The sequence below is a fragment of the Muntiacus reevesi genome, chromosome 1 (assembly GCF_963930625.1).
Source record: "Muntiacus reevesi chromosome 1, mMunRee1.1, whole genome shotgun sequence".
Classification (NCBI taxonomy): Eukaryota; Metazoa; Chordata; class Mammalia; order Artiodactyla; family Cervidae; genus Muntiacus; species Muntiacus reevesi.
Genome location: NC_089249.1, coordinates 118946609 through 118962963, shown reverse-complemented (window position 1 = coordinate 118962963; position 16355 = coordinate 118946609). Strand labels below are relative to the sequence as shown.

The following is a 16355-nucleotide window of genomic DNA, read 5'->3' as shown; positions in this document are numbered from 1 at the left end:
TACCAACAAAACATGACCAGGATCAGCAAGTAACAGAATCAGGTCAACCAAGGGGGAGTTTCATTCAAGTAAATACAACTATTGTAGGTCACTATTTATAAAGCCAGCTCAGGAGAGAAGCAATTGGTGAAGAGTTGGGATTACAAAGTGAACTAAGTGTAACCATACTGAGTCAACTACAAAACTCCAAATCATCATGGTCTATCATGGCTTTGTCACCATTCTAGCTGCAGTTTTACAGAGACCTTTTTAGAATGATCATAGAAGAACCAACTGCCTCTTATAGGGTTTGTGATGTTTGGATGCAAACCTTAGGAAAAACAAACTTGTTTGTTTTTAAACTTGTTTTTAAACTTATTTACTAGGAGCTCCACTATAGTTCCTTTGGCTCTTTCCATCCCAATAAAAACTGACAAATTATTTTTCTACAGTGGTAAGAATTAAATATGCTGCAGTAAATATTATTATGAAGTTATGTGGGCATGATTACGGGAAGTGATTAACTTTTTTTCTGGTGATGTTAGTAGTGGGAGGTGTTGGATGATCAAAGGGAGCCTGGAGATGATTTTATATGGAAAGTTATGATTATATATGATGATGATTATAAAATCATAAGAGATGATTTTATATGAAAAGCTGAAGTTTAAAGGATGAGTTTTCCAGGTGGTAAAGAAAAAGGAAGGCATTCTGCAGAGGAATAGCATGGGAGAATGAATGGAGATTCATCTAATACAACATGTTAAGTGGAGAATGGATTTAAAAGAGCTGTGACTGTGGATAGTGAGTCAAATTAGTGAGCTGTTAAAAGAATTCAGGCAAAACATGATGAAACCCTAAAGTAGGGCAAAGTGGATAGACTCCAGAGATACATAAAAGGTCAAAAGAAGTGGCCAATTGAAGTTGAGAGATGAGAGGATAGAGAGAGGGGAGAATGAGGAGGGAGAGGTGAGAGAAAAGAGAAAGCAAGAGAGACAGAGAGCGAAAAAGAGACAGAGAGAGATAGAAAGAGGGAAGATCAGTTTACTAGACATCTGGATGTCTGCTGCTAGTACTATTCACTGAATTAAAGACATAAAAAGAGGAGGATCATATTTGGACTGGGACATGCTGAGTCTGAGGTACCTGTGATGCTGTCTAGTAGCTATTTGGATGTGTATATCTAATGCTAAGGACTGAAGACCTAGTGAGAATAGGATTAGTAGTTCTTTTATTGTATGCAAAAATTTCTATGACCTTTGCCAAACCAAAGTAAAAAGGAGTTTAAGGTAGAACTTAATTTATTCAACTTATTTCTAGGGCTTTGTCTCATATAAGTTTAGGTTGACTTAATCTTAGATATTTATGTGTTTCTGCCCACACTTTAAAAAAATGAATATTAACAGTATAATGTTCTTATTCATACCATGTCCTCTGGCTCTCTATCAAGCCTCAAGTGAATTTATCTTGACATACGTGATGTGTAGTTTTCTGGATGGCAAATATTTTACTATATCCACTTTGATACTGATTAAATATTCTTATTTTTTATATGTGATGTCCATGGAGTCAAAGACTGTGTGTTGAGTGCTCCATGTTACATTCAGGGCTCCTTCCTGGTCCATGGACGACACTAAAATAAATGCTGAATGAGAAGACATTTAATTATATGTAACACATAAAACATACCACATATAGCGATGACTAGTTATATTTACTGATAATAATGAACAAGATACTTGACTTTTGTGAGTCTCAGTTTCTTCAAGAGGAAAAAAAGAACAAAGGATGGTGATAAGGGTTTCAAAATGTCTTTCAGTTGTTCATAGCCAGACGAAAGCAAAATATTCATTATCCATTCCATCTTTTTTCTCCAACAGGAAAATCATGAGTTTATCATAACTTTAAGAATATTTGTGGTGCTCGCTTCGGCAGCACATATACTAAAATTGGAACAATACAGAGAAGATTAGCATGGCCCCTGTGCAAGGATGACATGCAGATTCGTGAAGCGTTCCATATTTTTCCAGCTGCAGATCCAAGAGGATGCTGGCCATTAAGAGGTGCAAGCATTTTGAACTCAGAGGAGGTAAGAAGAGAAAGGGCCAAGTGATCCAGTTCTGAACTTTGGGATTCTTTTGTTCTTATGTTTCGAGAGGAAAATGTTGAAGTTATAGAAAAATTGCCTGAATGAGAATAAATATAATGATATCCTTACTAAAAAAAAAAAGAATATTTGTGAATATAAAAGTGTTTTTAAAAGCTTCGTGATTGTTCAACCATAAAAAGGAATGAAGTACTGACATATTTTACAACATGAATGAATCTTGAAAACACTCTGTAAAGTGAAAGAAGCCAGACATAAAGGGCTATATATTTTATGATCCCAATTATATGAAAGATACAGAATAGATAATTTGGTAGAGATAGAAAGCAGAGTAGTGGTTTCCAGAGGTTGGGAGAAGTAGAATGACTATTTAACAAGCACAGGGTTTCTTTTTTGGGGTTATGAAAATGTTCTAGACCTAGGCAGTGTGTGATGATTGTACAGTATTGCCAATATAGTAAATGTCTCTAAATTATACCATTTTAAAATGGTTAAACAGTAAATTTTATGCTATGTGCATTTGAGCACAATTGAAAAAAGCTTATAATAATTCTGATCATCTGTTTACTAGAGTGAAATGGTTATGTCTACAATGCCCATATAGAAAAGCAATCATTTAAAAGTATCACGTAAGGGCATAACAGAATAATCTAACTCTGAACAAAGCATAGTTCCACTGTTTGAATTGAACACGTGCTTGGGAAAATGTGGCAGGGTACAAGTGTGGGTATTTCAGGACTTTGAGATGTCTAAGTAATGAAGTTATTGTGACTGACTGGCACTTAATGGCTTTTTAAAATAGATCCATCAACAAATGACAAAATGACTCTTAAAGCCTAAGAAACAAGATGGAATAAGACAAACAAGAAAATGTATATCACATTAGGTGGTAAAACATCTATGATTGAAGACTTCATCAGCACTCTATGGACTAAAGGAGAACCAGATTCTACAGCCATCCTAGGGAAAAATTTTCCTCTGATGAAGGATTTCTGAAGAATGTAGGGACTATTCAGAAAAACAGGGGCAGGAATTTTCTTCTCCCAGCCAGGTGAAGAAGAGATTCTTTCCCTTCCAACAGAATAATTAGCTGTTTTTTGCCATGTTGATAGTTACTGGTTGTAGTTGGTAGAAGTCAAAAGAAGATATTATAAGAACCTGATTTTCCTAAGAACATGTACAGAAGTTAGCACAGAAAAAGTCAAAGAAGTTTAAGGAGCTTCTCAAATTATGCTGAAAGCTGTGAGCTGGCTTCTCAACTCAAAGAAAAGCTAATTTCAAGTAAAGGAGAAGGGGGGCGATAGAGGATGAGATAGTTGGATGGCACTGTTGACTCAATGGACATGAGTTTGAGCAAACTCTGGGAGATAGTGAAGGACAGGGAAGCCTGGTGTGCTGCAGTCCATGGGGGTCTCAGACAGTTGGACAGGACTTATGACTGAACAACAACATATTATATACTATAATGTACAGGGCTAAAACAAACATTATACAAGAAAGAAAGAAGTCATATTCAAACTGAGGAGCTAAGATATCTACACATTAAAAACAATTAGCAAAAATGATAGTAGCAGAAGATTGTAAAATATTTGTATTGAATGACTTCTATAACCAATAAATACTATAGGACTAGATTAGAGGGAAAGCTTGCTGTTAGACAGTAGAAAAGAGAGTATGAATTAGATTATAAACGGTAGACAGGATTTATGTGAGTAAAGATTATGTAATTTTGTGAGCAAGCAGATGATGTGAGCAAAGGAAAAAGATAGGAGGTATAGAGAGAGAGTTAACAAATGACCATTTTATTTGGTATGTGACATTATAAACAGAAATGGGAGATATATATATTTTATTTAGTATATGACATTAATATATATATTTTATTTAGTATATGACATTATAAACAGAAATGGAAGAGATACAGGGCAGGAATACGGAACATCCTCAACAAAAATATGCTAGAAATAATGAGACTGAATAAATTCTCTCCATAGTCGAATATAATTTGAGCAATACAGCTTGTCTCTAAAAATCCTTTTAAGAATAGAAGAGGATAAGAATTGACATAAGAATAATGGTGTTTATCCATTTGACAAGTCTCTAATGAACTTCTACTATATAGTAGGAAATTTGTGTTCTCGAAGTTGGGGATATAATGATGAAAAACATGTCAGTCTTATTCTCATGGATATTATATTTTCTTAGGGGATGTAGACAATAGACAAAAAATGAGTGTATAAAAAGGTGGTAAGATAATTTGGATAACATTAAATGCCATAAAATAAATAGAGTAACAAGATATAAAGTGGTGGATAGAGAGGGCAGTTAGAGAAACCCTCTCAAAAGTAATATTTCAGGTGAGATCTGAATGATGAGACAAAGCAGCAATGTAAGGAGATGAAGATAATTTTAGAAAGAAGGAACAGAAAATACAAAGAGCTTCTTCTAGGATCAAAAACGTACGATATTACTAATTATCTCAATGATGCTTATTTTAATTTACAACTGAGCAGAACCACAGAGAAACCGATTAAAATTCAGAAGAAAGGTGTGAAATTTATAGGAATTACCTTATATCCCTCTGCTCCAGGCTCTCCTCTCTCTCCTTGTTCTCCCATTGGACCCTAGAGAGACCACATGCAGAAACAATCAATGTATCTAAGTATTTGAGAACACAGATGAAATAGTTAATGTGGAATGTTTTTTTTCTGTAAAAATATGAAATCAAATGTACAATAACTTGTTTAGTTCCACTCTCAGACAGTAAAGAATCTGCCTGCCATGTGGGAGACCCAGGTTCATTCCCTGGGTTAGGAAGATCTCCTGGAGAAGGGAATGGCTACCCACTTCAGTATTCTTGCCTGGAGAATTCCATGGACAGAGGAGCCTGGAGGGCTATAGTCCACGGGATCACAAAGAGTCAGACATGACTGAGAGATGAACACTCTTCACTCTCACCTTCAGATAATTTCAGAGGATTGAATTTCAACAACACGAAGAACACCATAAACACTGGTGATTTAAAGACAATCTCAGAATTATTCTGCTAGAAAAATATTGACAAAATGAAGTCCAAGGTAACAATGTGAATTTTCAGATGAGTAAAGTATGTTATAAAAGATATCAAAATAACTTGCATTTGTACTGAATGTTAAAATGATTGAAAACAATTTAAACAGGACCACTCAGCCATTAATTAAGTGATTAATGCACTTAATCAATTGCATTAATTAGAAAATATTATATTTCATCACCTTTTTAAAAGTATCTAAGAGCTAATTCTACTTTATCATTCTTCATTAGAAATTATATTGTCTATTCTTTAATCTGCAAAATCTAAATATTAAGATATAAATTGACCTAAAGAAATTATACTTACTCATTTTAATTCTTGAGGCAGAAACGAATAAACTTGTGAAAGTCACTCAGTCGTGTCTGACTCTTTGTGACTGCATGGACAATACAGTCCATGGAATTCTCCAGGCCAGAATACTGGAGTGGGTAGCCTTTTCCTTCTCCAGGGGATCTTCCCAACCCAGGGATTGAGCCCAGCTCTCCCACATTGCAGGCGAATTCTTTACCAGCTAAGTCACAAGAAATGCCCAAGAATACTGGAATGGGTAGCCTATCCCTTCTCCAGTGGATCTTCCTGATTCAGGAATTGAACCGTGGTTTCCTGCATTGCAGGTGGATTCTTTACCAACTGAGCTGTCAGGGAAGCCCTACTTTTAACTTTTTCTAAACATTTCTAATATAAAATCCTTTGATATGATAAGCAGTTCAAACTACTTATTCTAAAATGCACTTGAAAAATCAATTATCACATATTAGGACCAACTATCCGAAAAAAAGCTCAAAAGAAATTATCATCAGAACCATAACACTTATTATGGATAAATAGCTTACATCTATGTGAATAAAGATATTAGACATAATCTAAAGACAAAAATCTCTGACTTTGATTTAATTATTTAGAATACTCTTGGTCTAATTTTCATACCTGTCTCAAGTCTACTAATAAAATGACCATTATTATGCTAGCTGTGTAATACATTTATTATATTTCAGTGACATTATTTGAACATGGAATACATGAATCTGGGGGAAAAGAGCACTACTCTATTCTACTTGCCCATATTTTTCTTTGTACTTTTAAATATCTGTACTGTTTCCATATTATTGTTTCTCAGAGGTTTAGAGACATTTAGAATGTATTTGATACAGAATAAAGACATCATTCCGTCTCTTAACAATTTACTTCTTAAATTTATATAAGTTATGGAGTAACTTGGAATTCCTTTTTTTCAATTGAGGTATAGCTGCTGTACAATATTATGTAAGTTTTTAGGTGCACAACATAGTGATTCACAATTTTTAAAGGTTGTACTTCATTTACAGTTAAAACACTGACTATATTCCCTGTGTTGTGCAATATATCCTTGTAGCTTATTTAATACACAGTAGTTTGTACCTTTTATTGACCAGGGGATCTTTGCAGAAACTAATACCTGTAAATACTGAAATGTATCTGGTCAATAATAGGTAACAAAAGATCATTAAAGGTTTACTGAGCATGGCCCCACCAATCAAACAAGACCTGGTTTCCCCCTCAGTCAGTCTCTCCCATCAGGAAGCTTCCATAAGCCTCTTATCCTTCTCTATCAGAGGGCAGACAGATTGAAAACCACAATCACAAAAGACTAACCAATCTGATCACATGTACCAGAGCCTTGTCTAATTTGATGAAACCATGAGCCATGTCATGTAGGGCCACCCAAGACTGATGGGTAATGGTGGAGAGTTCTGACAAAACATTACCCACTGGAGAAGGGAATGGCAAAACACTGCAGTATTCTTGCCTTGAAAAACCCATGAACAGTATGAAAAGGCAAAAAGATAGGACACTGAAAGATGAACTCCCCAGGTCGGTAGGGGTCCAATATGCTACAGGACATCAGTGGAGAAAAAAACTCCAGAAAGAATGAGGAGATGGAGCTAAAGCAAAAACAACACCCAGTTGTGGATGTGACTGGTGATGGAAGCAAAGTCTGATGCTGTAAAGAGCAATACTGCATAGGAACCTGGAATGTTAGGTTCATGAATCAAGGCAAATTGGAAGTGGTCATACAGAAGGTGGCAAAAGTGAACATCGACATTTTCGAAATCAGTGAACTAAAATGGACTGGATGGGTGAATTTAACTCAGATGACCATTATATCTACTACTGTGGGCAAGAATCCCTTAGGAGAAATGGAGTAGCCATCATGGTCAACAGAAGAGTCTGAAATTCAGTACTTGGATACAATCTAAAAAATGACGGAATGATCTCTGTTCATTTCCAAGGCAAACCACTCAATATCACAGTAATCCAAGTCTATGCCCCGAAGAGTAATGCTGAAGAAGCTGAAGTTGAATGGTTCTATGAAGACCTACAAGACCTTCTAGCACTAACACCTTGAAAAGATGTCCTTTTCATTATAGGGGGCTGGAATGCAAAAGTAGGAATTCAAGAAATACCTGGAATAACAGGCAAATTGGCCTTGGAGTACAGAGTGAAGCAGGGCAAAAGCTAACAGAGTTTTGCCAAAAGAACGCACTGGTCATGGCAAACACCCTCTTCCAACAAAACAAGAGAAGACTCTATACATGGACATCACCAGATGGGAAACACCAAAATCAGATTGATTATATTCTTTGCAACCAAAGATGGAGAAGCTCTATACAGTCAGCAAAAACAAGACCGGGAGCTGACTGTGGCTCAGATCATGAACTCCTTATTGCCAAATTCAGACTTAAACTGAAGAATGTAGGGAAAACCACTAGACCATTCTGATATGACCTAAGTCAAATCCCTTACAATTATACAGTGGGAATGATGAATAGATTCAAGGGATTAGATCTGATAGACGGAGTGCCTGAAGAACTATGGAAGGAGGTTCGTGACATTGTACAGGAGGCAGTGATCAACACTATCCCCAAGAAAAAGAAATGTAACAAGGCAAAATGGTTGTCTGAGGAGGTCTTAATAATACCCGTGAAAAGAAGAGAAGCAAAAGACAAAGGAGAAAAGGAAATATATACCCATTTGAATGCAGAGTTCCAAAGAATAGCAAGGAGAAATGAGAACGCCTTCCTCAGTGATCAGTGCAAAGAAATAGAGAAAACAATTGAATGGGAAAGACTAGAGATCTCTTCAAGAAAATTAGAGATACCAAGGAAACTTTTCATGCAAAGATGGGCACAATAAAGGACAGAAATGTTATGGACCTAACAGAAGCAGAAGATATTAAGAAGAGGAGGCAAGAACACACAGAAGAACTATACAAAAAAATTTCACAGCCCAGATAATCACAATGGTGTGATCACTCACCTAGGGCCAGACCTCCTGGAATGTGAAGTCAAATGGGCCTTAGGAAGCATCACTACAAATAAAGCTAGTGGAGGTGATAGATATTTGGTTGATCTATTTCAAATCCTAAAAGATGATGCTATAAAAGTGCTATAGTCAGTATGCCAGCATATTTGGAAAACTCAGCAGTGGCCACAGGACTGGAAAAGGTCAGTTTTCATTCTAATCCCAAAGAAAGTCAATGCCAAAGAACATTCAAACTACCACATAATTGCACTCATCTCACACGCTAGGCAAGTAATGCTCAAAATTCTCCAAGCCAGGCTTCAACAGTACCTGAACTGTGAACTTCCAGATGTTCAAGTTGGATTTAGAAAAGACAAGAGGAACCAGAGATCAAAATGCCAACATCCGTTGGATCATCAAAAAAGCAAGAGAGTTCCAGAAAAACATCTATTTCTGCTTTATTGTCTATGACAAAGCCTTTGACTATGTGGATCACAACAAACTGTGGAAAATTCTGAAAGAGATGGGAATACCAGACCACCTGACCTGCCTCATGAGAAATCTGTATGCAGGTCAAGAAGCAACAGTTAGAACTGGACATGGAACAACAGACTGGTTCCAAATAGGAAAAGGATACACCAAGGCTGTATATTGTCACCCTACGTATTTAACTCATATGCAGAGTACATCATGAGAAACGCAGGGCTGGAAGAAGCACAAGCTGGAATCAAGATTGCCAGGAGAAATATCAATAACCGCAGATATGCAGATGACACCACCCTTATGGCAGAAAGCAAAGAAGAACTAAAGAGCCTCTCAATGAAAGTGAAAGTCGAGAGTGAAAAAGTTGGTTTAAACTCAACATTCAGAAAACAGATCATGGCATCTGGTCCCATCACTTCATGGTAAATAGATGGGGAAACAATGGAAACAGTGACAGACTTTATTTTGGGTGACTCTAAAATCACTGCAGATGATTACTGCAGCCATGAAATTAAAAGATGCTTGCTCCTTTAAAAAAAGTTATGACCAACCTAGACAGCATATTAAAAAGCAAAGACATTACTTTGCTGACAAAGTTCCATCTAGTCAAAGCTTTGGTTTTTCCAGTAGTCATGTATGGATGTGAGAGTTGGACTATAAAGAAAGCTGAGCGCTGAAGAATTGACGCTTTTGAACTGTAGTGTTGGAGAAGAGTCTTGAGACTTGGACTACCAGGAGATCCAACCAGTCCATCCTAAAGGAAATTAGTCCTGAATAGTCATTGGAAGGACTGATCCTGAAGCTGAAACTCCAATACTTTGACCACCTGACCTGAAGAACTGACTCATTTGAAAAGATCCTGATGCTGGGAAAGATTGAAGGTAGGAGGAGAAGGGGACAACAGAGGATGAGATGGTTAGATGGCATCACTGACTCAATGGACATGAGCTTGAGTAAACTGCGGGAGTTGGTGATGGACAGGGAGACCTGGTGTGCTGCAGTCCATGGGGTTGCAAAGAGTCAGATAGTACTGAGCAACTGAACTGAACTGACCTGAACAAAAGATGTATTAGTATGTCTCCCATCAGTAAATTGTTAATCCCTTAACCTTATCTTGTCTCTCCCTCATTCTCCCTCTGCATTGTTAACCACTAGTTTGTTATCTATATCTGTGAGTCTGCTTCTTTTTTGTTATATTTACTGCTTCATTTTTTAGATTCTATATATGTGATATCACATAGTATTTTTATTTCTCTGTCTGATTTATTTCACTTAGCAAAATTATCTCTTAGTCTACCCATATTGTGGTAAATGAGTAGTATTGTATATATTTTGGGGGGTGTGTGTGTGTGCATATATATAAATATGACTACATCTTCTTCATTCATTCATCTGTGGATGGACATTTAAGCTGATTTCATATCTTGGTAAACATTGCTCCTATGGAATTGGGGTGCATATATCTTTCCTGATTACTATTTTTGTTTTTTGAATATGTACCCAGGAATGGAACTGATGGGTCATATGGCAGTTCTATTTTAGTTGTTTGAAAAACCTCATAGTGTTTTGCATATAGATACACCAATTTATATTTCCACTAACAGTGCACAGGGTTCCCTTTTCTTTACCACCTCACCAACATTTATAATTTGTGGTCTTTTTGATGACAGCCATCTAGGTGTGAGGTGATTATCTCATTGTGGTTTTAATTTGCATTTCTCTGATGATTAACAATGTCGAGTATCTTCATGTGCCTGGCTGGCCATCTGTATGTTTTCTTTGGAAAAATGTCTATACAGGTCTTCTGCCCATTTTTTAAATTGGATTTTTTTTGCTATTGAAATGTTTATGAAATGTATGAAATGTTTATATATTTTGGATATTAGTCCCTTAGTGGTCATATCATTTGCAAGAATTTTCTTCCATTTAGTAGGTGTCTTTTCATTTTTTGTTGATTTCTGATAATAAAATTTTATATATTCTTATAGATGAGTTTGCCTCTGTGTGAGATTGGTTTGATTTACTTGGAAAAACTCTAGAATTTTTCCCATTTCTAAAACAGAGTATACTTTTCAATGATTTCCAAAGAGTCAGGTCAAAATATTGGGAATGACTGTATATTCTGATTCTTCTGTTTTAGGATTCTTTTATCTTATATGACATCGTGTGAAATATGGAAAATTTAACCAATTATATTTATTTCTGTGAACCAGGCATTTTTGCACTGTTCATTTGATTTACATATATCCTGCACACTGTTTTAATTAAGTATGAACATAGAGACAGTTATTCAGATAATCAAAGATAGAAGAGCTACTTTTAAAAAATCATGGTTACAGCTAGTCTTTAAAATGCTTAATTAGAAGGTTACAGATTAATAATATTTAAAGAATATTGGCTCTAATAACTAGTTAGATGAATTTTGAAATCATTTGGTAACTGTGTATAAACTACTATAAACAAGGACACAGATCAGACTTTTAAACATACTTTAGATATAAATCTGAATTTGATGTATAAATATCTGCCCTAAATGCCTAGAGTATGTAATATTTTGACAATCTTTCTAAAAAGTTTTATTATAAATTTAATGCTGGAAATTAGATTTGAAAGTTCCAATAATAAACTTCTATATAATGCTAAGGATCTTGACCTGTATATAAACAGTTTTCCTATTTAGATTATATGACTGCAAGTACTGCTGTCATATAAAACCATGTTATAAAACTAAAAACAAAAAAAAAATACTTCTTAAAAAGATGTAACTGGTGCTATGAATCTATTGTACGAACTGCTTTTTATCTTAAAACATCAAGATAATTTTAGAAAAAAACTTACTGGTTCACCTCGAGGCCCAGGTGGTCCTAGGATTGTATTATCTTCTCCTGGATAACCCTACAATGAAGAGTTAAAGTTAAATTAAATAAAAGTTAAATTAGTAAAATAAATTTTTAAAAAAGTTTTTTAAAAATAAAATAAATTAATGAAATAAATTTTAAAAAATTAAGCCTATTATTTCTAATAGGTTATAAAATATGCAATCTGGTTTCATCTTTTTTAAATGAAAAAGTTTTATCTACAAAACTTAGCACATGATACTTTATCCACAGTTGTAATTCATATATCGTTCTCTTTGGAAGTGTCAACCTCCTGTAGTTACATAAAAAGCAGCTTACTAATTTTCTCAGTGTCAGTTTTCCAACAATATTACAAATCAAGAGGAGTACTGTTGTAGTTATTCTTAATTCATAAAAATTTTACCATAAATGTACTATAGTTAGTCATTCAATCTAGAGTCTCACAATCTCTTTCAATAAGCAAATTAATGTTAGTTTTACAGATTGCAAAGTACTGTAACATATATCGTTTCACCTCAATCTTGAAACTAGTCATCAAAGACTTCTTAATTATTTTAAATATTTCTCCCTTTATATTTATTTTTCTTCTAGAATCTACAATACTTCCCAAGTTGAAAAGTACTTCTTTTATTCATTGAAAATGTTTTTAGCATACTTTCAGAAAGAAAACATGCATTCAATGTTTACTTTTAGGATTAAAAAGTCGATATAAACATACACACCTTTTCTCCTTTAGGTCCTGGCAACCCAGAAAGTCCTGGTTGACCTTCACGGCCCTAAGAGAAGGACAAGTAAGTAAAAAAATCTCCATATCATTAGTTTGTGCTCTACATAATACTATCATGGCTATGCCATTAGATAGTGCACTAATTCTGAAAGAAAAATAGGATCCACTGTATAGGAGCCTGATGTCTAAATATGCTAGAGAGCATTATCAGGAGATTTCATCTGAATTTGTATATTTGGGATGACATCTTTATGTAATGTTTTAATGCAAATATACATTTCTTATTTCCAATTAGAAATGCTTACCCTATATCCTAGAATTCCAGGTTCTCCAGCAGGTCCCATTAATCCTAAATGTCCCTAAAAAACAAAGCAAACATTAGAAAGAAAACGGACAATTGTTTAAATTGTTAAACCTGCATTTTTGTTATTTAAAACTTAGATTTTTCAAGATACAAAATTCTACCTAGTCTGAAACGGGAAAACAAAAAGTAATTCTCCAACTTGCATCTTATTTTACTTCTGAACCATGTAAGTCCCATAAAAATATGTTTCTTTGGTTTATTTCTGGTATGAACATCTTTAATCATATTAAAATAAATACTTTCAGTTGCCAGAATGCTGTAAACTTCCAGCAAATTCTTGGAAATGTAGTTTGCATTTGTCAAAGTTTGTGGTATTTGCACATCACTAAATATTAGGGAGTGAATTCTGATAATTTTTAGTATTGTAATGATAAGATCAAGAACTCTGTACTCATTCATAGCCTCAGGTGCTTTGATGAACATGATTTCAACTCTGGTTAAAGCTGTTAAAAGAGAATTGGTTGACAACTTATGTATAATATTCACCTCTATTATTTACACTTATTATCAATTTACACAGATGAGGAAATCATAAGTTAAAGGCAAATCAATAAATGTTCCTAAACTACTGAGAAGATGACAACTGAAAAAAAGCAAAAATAACACTCTTAAAAATGTCCCTTACTTTTATATTATTAAAAAGTTTTCACACCAACTCTTCTATTTGAGTCTCAAAATAAATAGGAGATAAGGAAACTAAGGCACAGCCAAATGCCACACCAGCCAGAACTTCTAAGCAATGAAATAAGTAAGGATAATAAATAATAAATATGAGGAGGTGATGCAATTATTTACCTAAGAAATCCTTAGAATTATTAAAATTCACTGAAATAAATATAAAGTTTTAAAAAAAGATTTCTTACACAGACTAGTAAGAAGATGAACTAGAAAAAGAACTACCCTAAAAACAGCAAAATCTGTAAGAAACTAACAATTCACCTAATAAGAAAGGTGTAAGAACAGAGATAAAGGACATAACAAAGCTTTATTGAAGGATATAGAAGATACAAGTAAATAAAAAGATACATGTTTATCATTCATAGAATGAATATGGTAATTCTATTTCTATGAATGATTCAATATTAAAGGAACTTGCAGAATTGTATTTTAAAGTTCAAACAAAAAACAGACAAAATCATAGTAAGAGCTGAGCTTTTCAGAAAAATAAATTATGACACATTTGCCCTTCTAGATCTCAAAAGATACTGTAATGATGTAACAATTTAAATCGTGTGGTACCTAGTAATAAACTAAAAAATTGAGAAAAGAAAATAGAGAAAATGAAAACAGACCATTATTTGAGAGTAGCTTACAGTAAGGGTAGCATTTCAGAAAACTGGAAAATAGATTTATTAAAGAGCATTGAGACAACTGGCTAAGAACATGGAAAAAAGAAATTAGTCCCTTACAACTTATAGCAAAATAAACTCCATATGCTTTAACAGGGCTAAGGGTAACAATATTAGGAAAAGGATATGAAAGAATACTTTTATATACTTTATGTAAAGAAGTCATTTCTAATGAATAAACAAAACCTAGACTGTTAACAGTAAGACTGACAAATTTGATTGTAATAATTAAAACCTCTGTCCAAAAAAAAAAAAAAAAAAAAAAAAAACCTCTGTCCAGTGAAAGATAGTGTAAACAAGATAAATGATAGAAAGGGAAATAGATTTTTAATATATTTGCAACATATTTAACAAAAATATATTATCTAAGCTATATAAGGTGTTCCTGCAATTAAGAAAAACGAAACAGTCTAAGAAAAATATGTAAAGTACATATGAACAGGCAATTTTCAGAGCAAAAAGTACAATTTATTTAGTTGCAAGCAAGAAAATGTAAGAAAGAAAATGAGACATACTATTTCATTTATCAGATTAGCAAACATCAAAAGGATTAATATGAAGTATTCCCATAAAAGACTCAAATGTAAGACTTGAAACCATAAATTTCTAGAAGAAAACACAGACTGTATGCTCTTTGATATCAGTCTAGGAAATAATTTTTTTATATCTCTCCTCAGGTAAAATAAACAAAAGGAAAAATAAGTAGACAATATCAAACAAAATAGCTTTTACACAGCCAAAGAAACTATCAATAAAGCAAAAAGGTCACCTACTGAATGGGAGAAGATATTTGCAAACAATGAATCTGATAATATAAAAATAATTCATACAACTCAACATCAAAAAAACAAACAACCCAATTTAAAAATGGGCAGAGGATCTAAACAGACATTTTCCCAAGACAGCCAATAGGCACATGGAAAAATGCTCAACATCACTAATCATCAGGGAAATGCAAATCAAAACCACAATGAGATATCACCTCATACCTATTAGAATGGCTATTATAAAAAAGACAACAAATATCAAGTGTTGGGAAGGATGTGGAGAAAAGGGAACCCTTGTTCACTGTTGGTAGGAATATAAATTGGTGCACCACTATGGAAAACAGTATGCAGGCTCCTCAAAAAATTAAAATTAAAAACAGAACTACCATATGATCCAGCAATTCTACTCTTGGATATCACATTACATACCATTTTTGAATGCATAGGACATAGAAGAAAAATATTAGCAATTTAAATAAAAGAAAGTACATACTACCTGACTTAGTAAGATCACAGTAAGGAATGGAAGATTTAAAATGAGGCTGAGGAGTCTTAGAATTGAGAGCAAGTGATAGAGGAGATAACAGATAGAGAATTGCATTTAGAACATCAGAGAGCTTCAACTCTTTTAAGTTCCCCATCAGAGACTGCACTTTGATACTCCAGTCTAAACAATATATCCCTTCATGTGATTTTCCCCTAAAATGAGGCTAAGGAAAACCTTTCTCAGACAACAAATGGATTATTCAATGCTTTCCAGAAGGCCTTGGTGAAAAACCACTTGTGATATTTAAATGGTGACTAGGAAATACATATGGATTTGATAAATAAGTTTATGCAATACTCAAAAGACTAAATTGGATAATCTCTTAAATATTTTGCATCTCTTTCTTCTGTGACTTTTTGAACAAGTTAAAATATGTTAGCAACATAATTTTGATATTACAGTTTCAAAAGTATCATGCTATCTTTGCTTCCAGTATCATGTAAAATTCATACAAAAGATTAAAAATCAGTAGCTGTTTCGGAGACTTACCACAGCTGGTTAGAAAGATATAATCTCTAGATAAGCATGAGAGTTTAAGCATATAAAGAAAAACCATTTTTGAGTAATCTAATTTTCAAAGCAATTTGTCAACCATGACGGCAAAATTTTATACAGATATTAAATCCTGATTTCAAGTACAACTGTATAAACTTTCCTACTTAGGTTGGGAGTTATAATCTGATTTTTTAAAATCTTATTTCATATTTTATTTCCATTTTGAGATTTTTTTTCCCCTTTCCTTTTTCATGTCCAGAAACCACTAAGCCATTTAAGTACTGTGGAATGCTTACAATTCTCCATATCCCATGGAGGTAGATTATT

At 33.9% G+C, this 16355-nt stretch overlaps 1 protein-coding gene and 1 non-coding gene across 2 annotated transcripts in view; one reads left to right on the top strand and one right to left on the bottom strand.

Moving 5' to 3' along the window:
- COL24A1 (collagen type XXIV alpha 1 chain) overlaps positions 1–16355 on the bottom strand; it is a 373554-nt gene that overhangs the window by 77072 nt on the left and 280127 nt on the right. Inside the window, exons 42-45 of the mRNA XM_065907005.1 lie at positions 12812–12865; positions 12502–12555; positions 11760–11816; positions 4654–4707 (exon numbers count right to left, since the gene is read on the bottom strand). Coding sequence (XP_065763077.1) covers positions 4654–4707; positions 11760–11816; positions 12502–12555; positions 12812–12865 — 219 coding nt within the window. The remainder of the gene's footprint in view (positions 1–4653; positions 4708–11759; positions 11817–12501; positions 12556–12811; positions 12866–16355) is intronic.
- On the top strand, positions 1896–2002 carry LOC136156646 (U6 spliceosomal RNA). Its single transcript, XR_010661137.1, has one exon. It is a non-coding gene; the product is annotated as a U6 spliceosomal RNA (small nuclear RNA).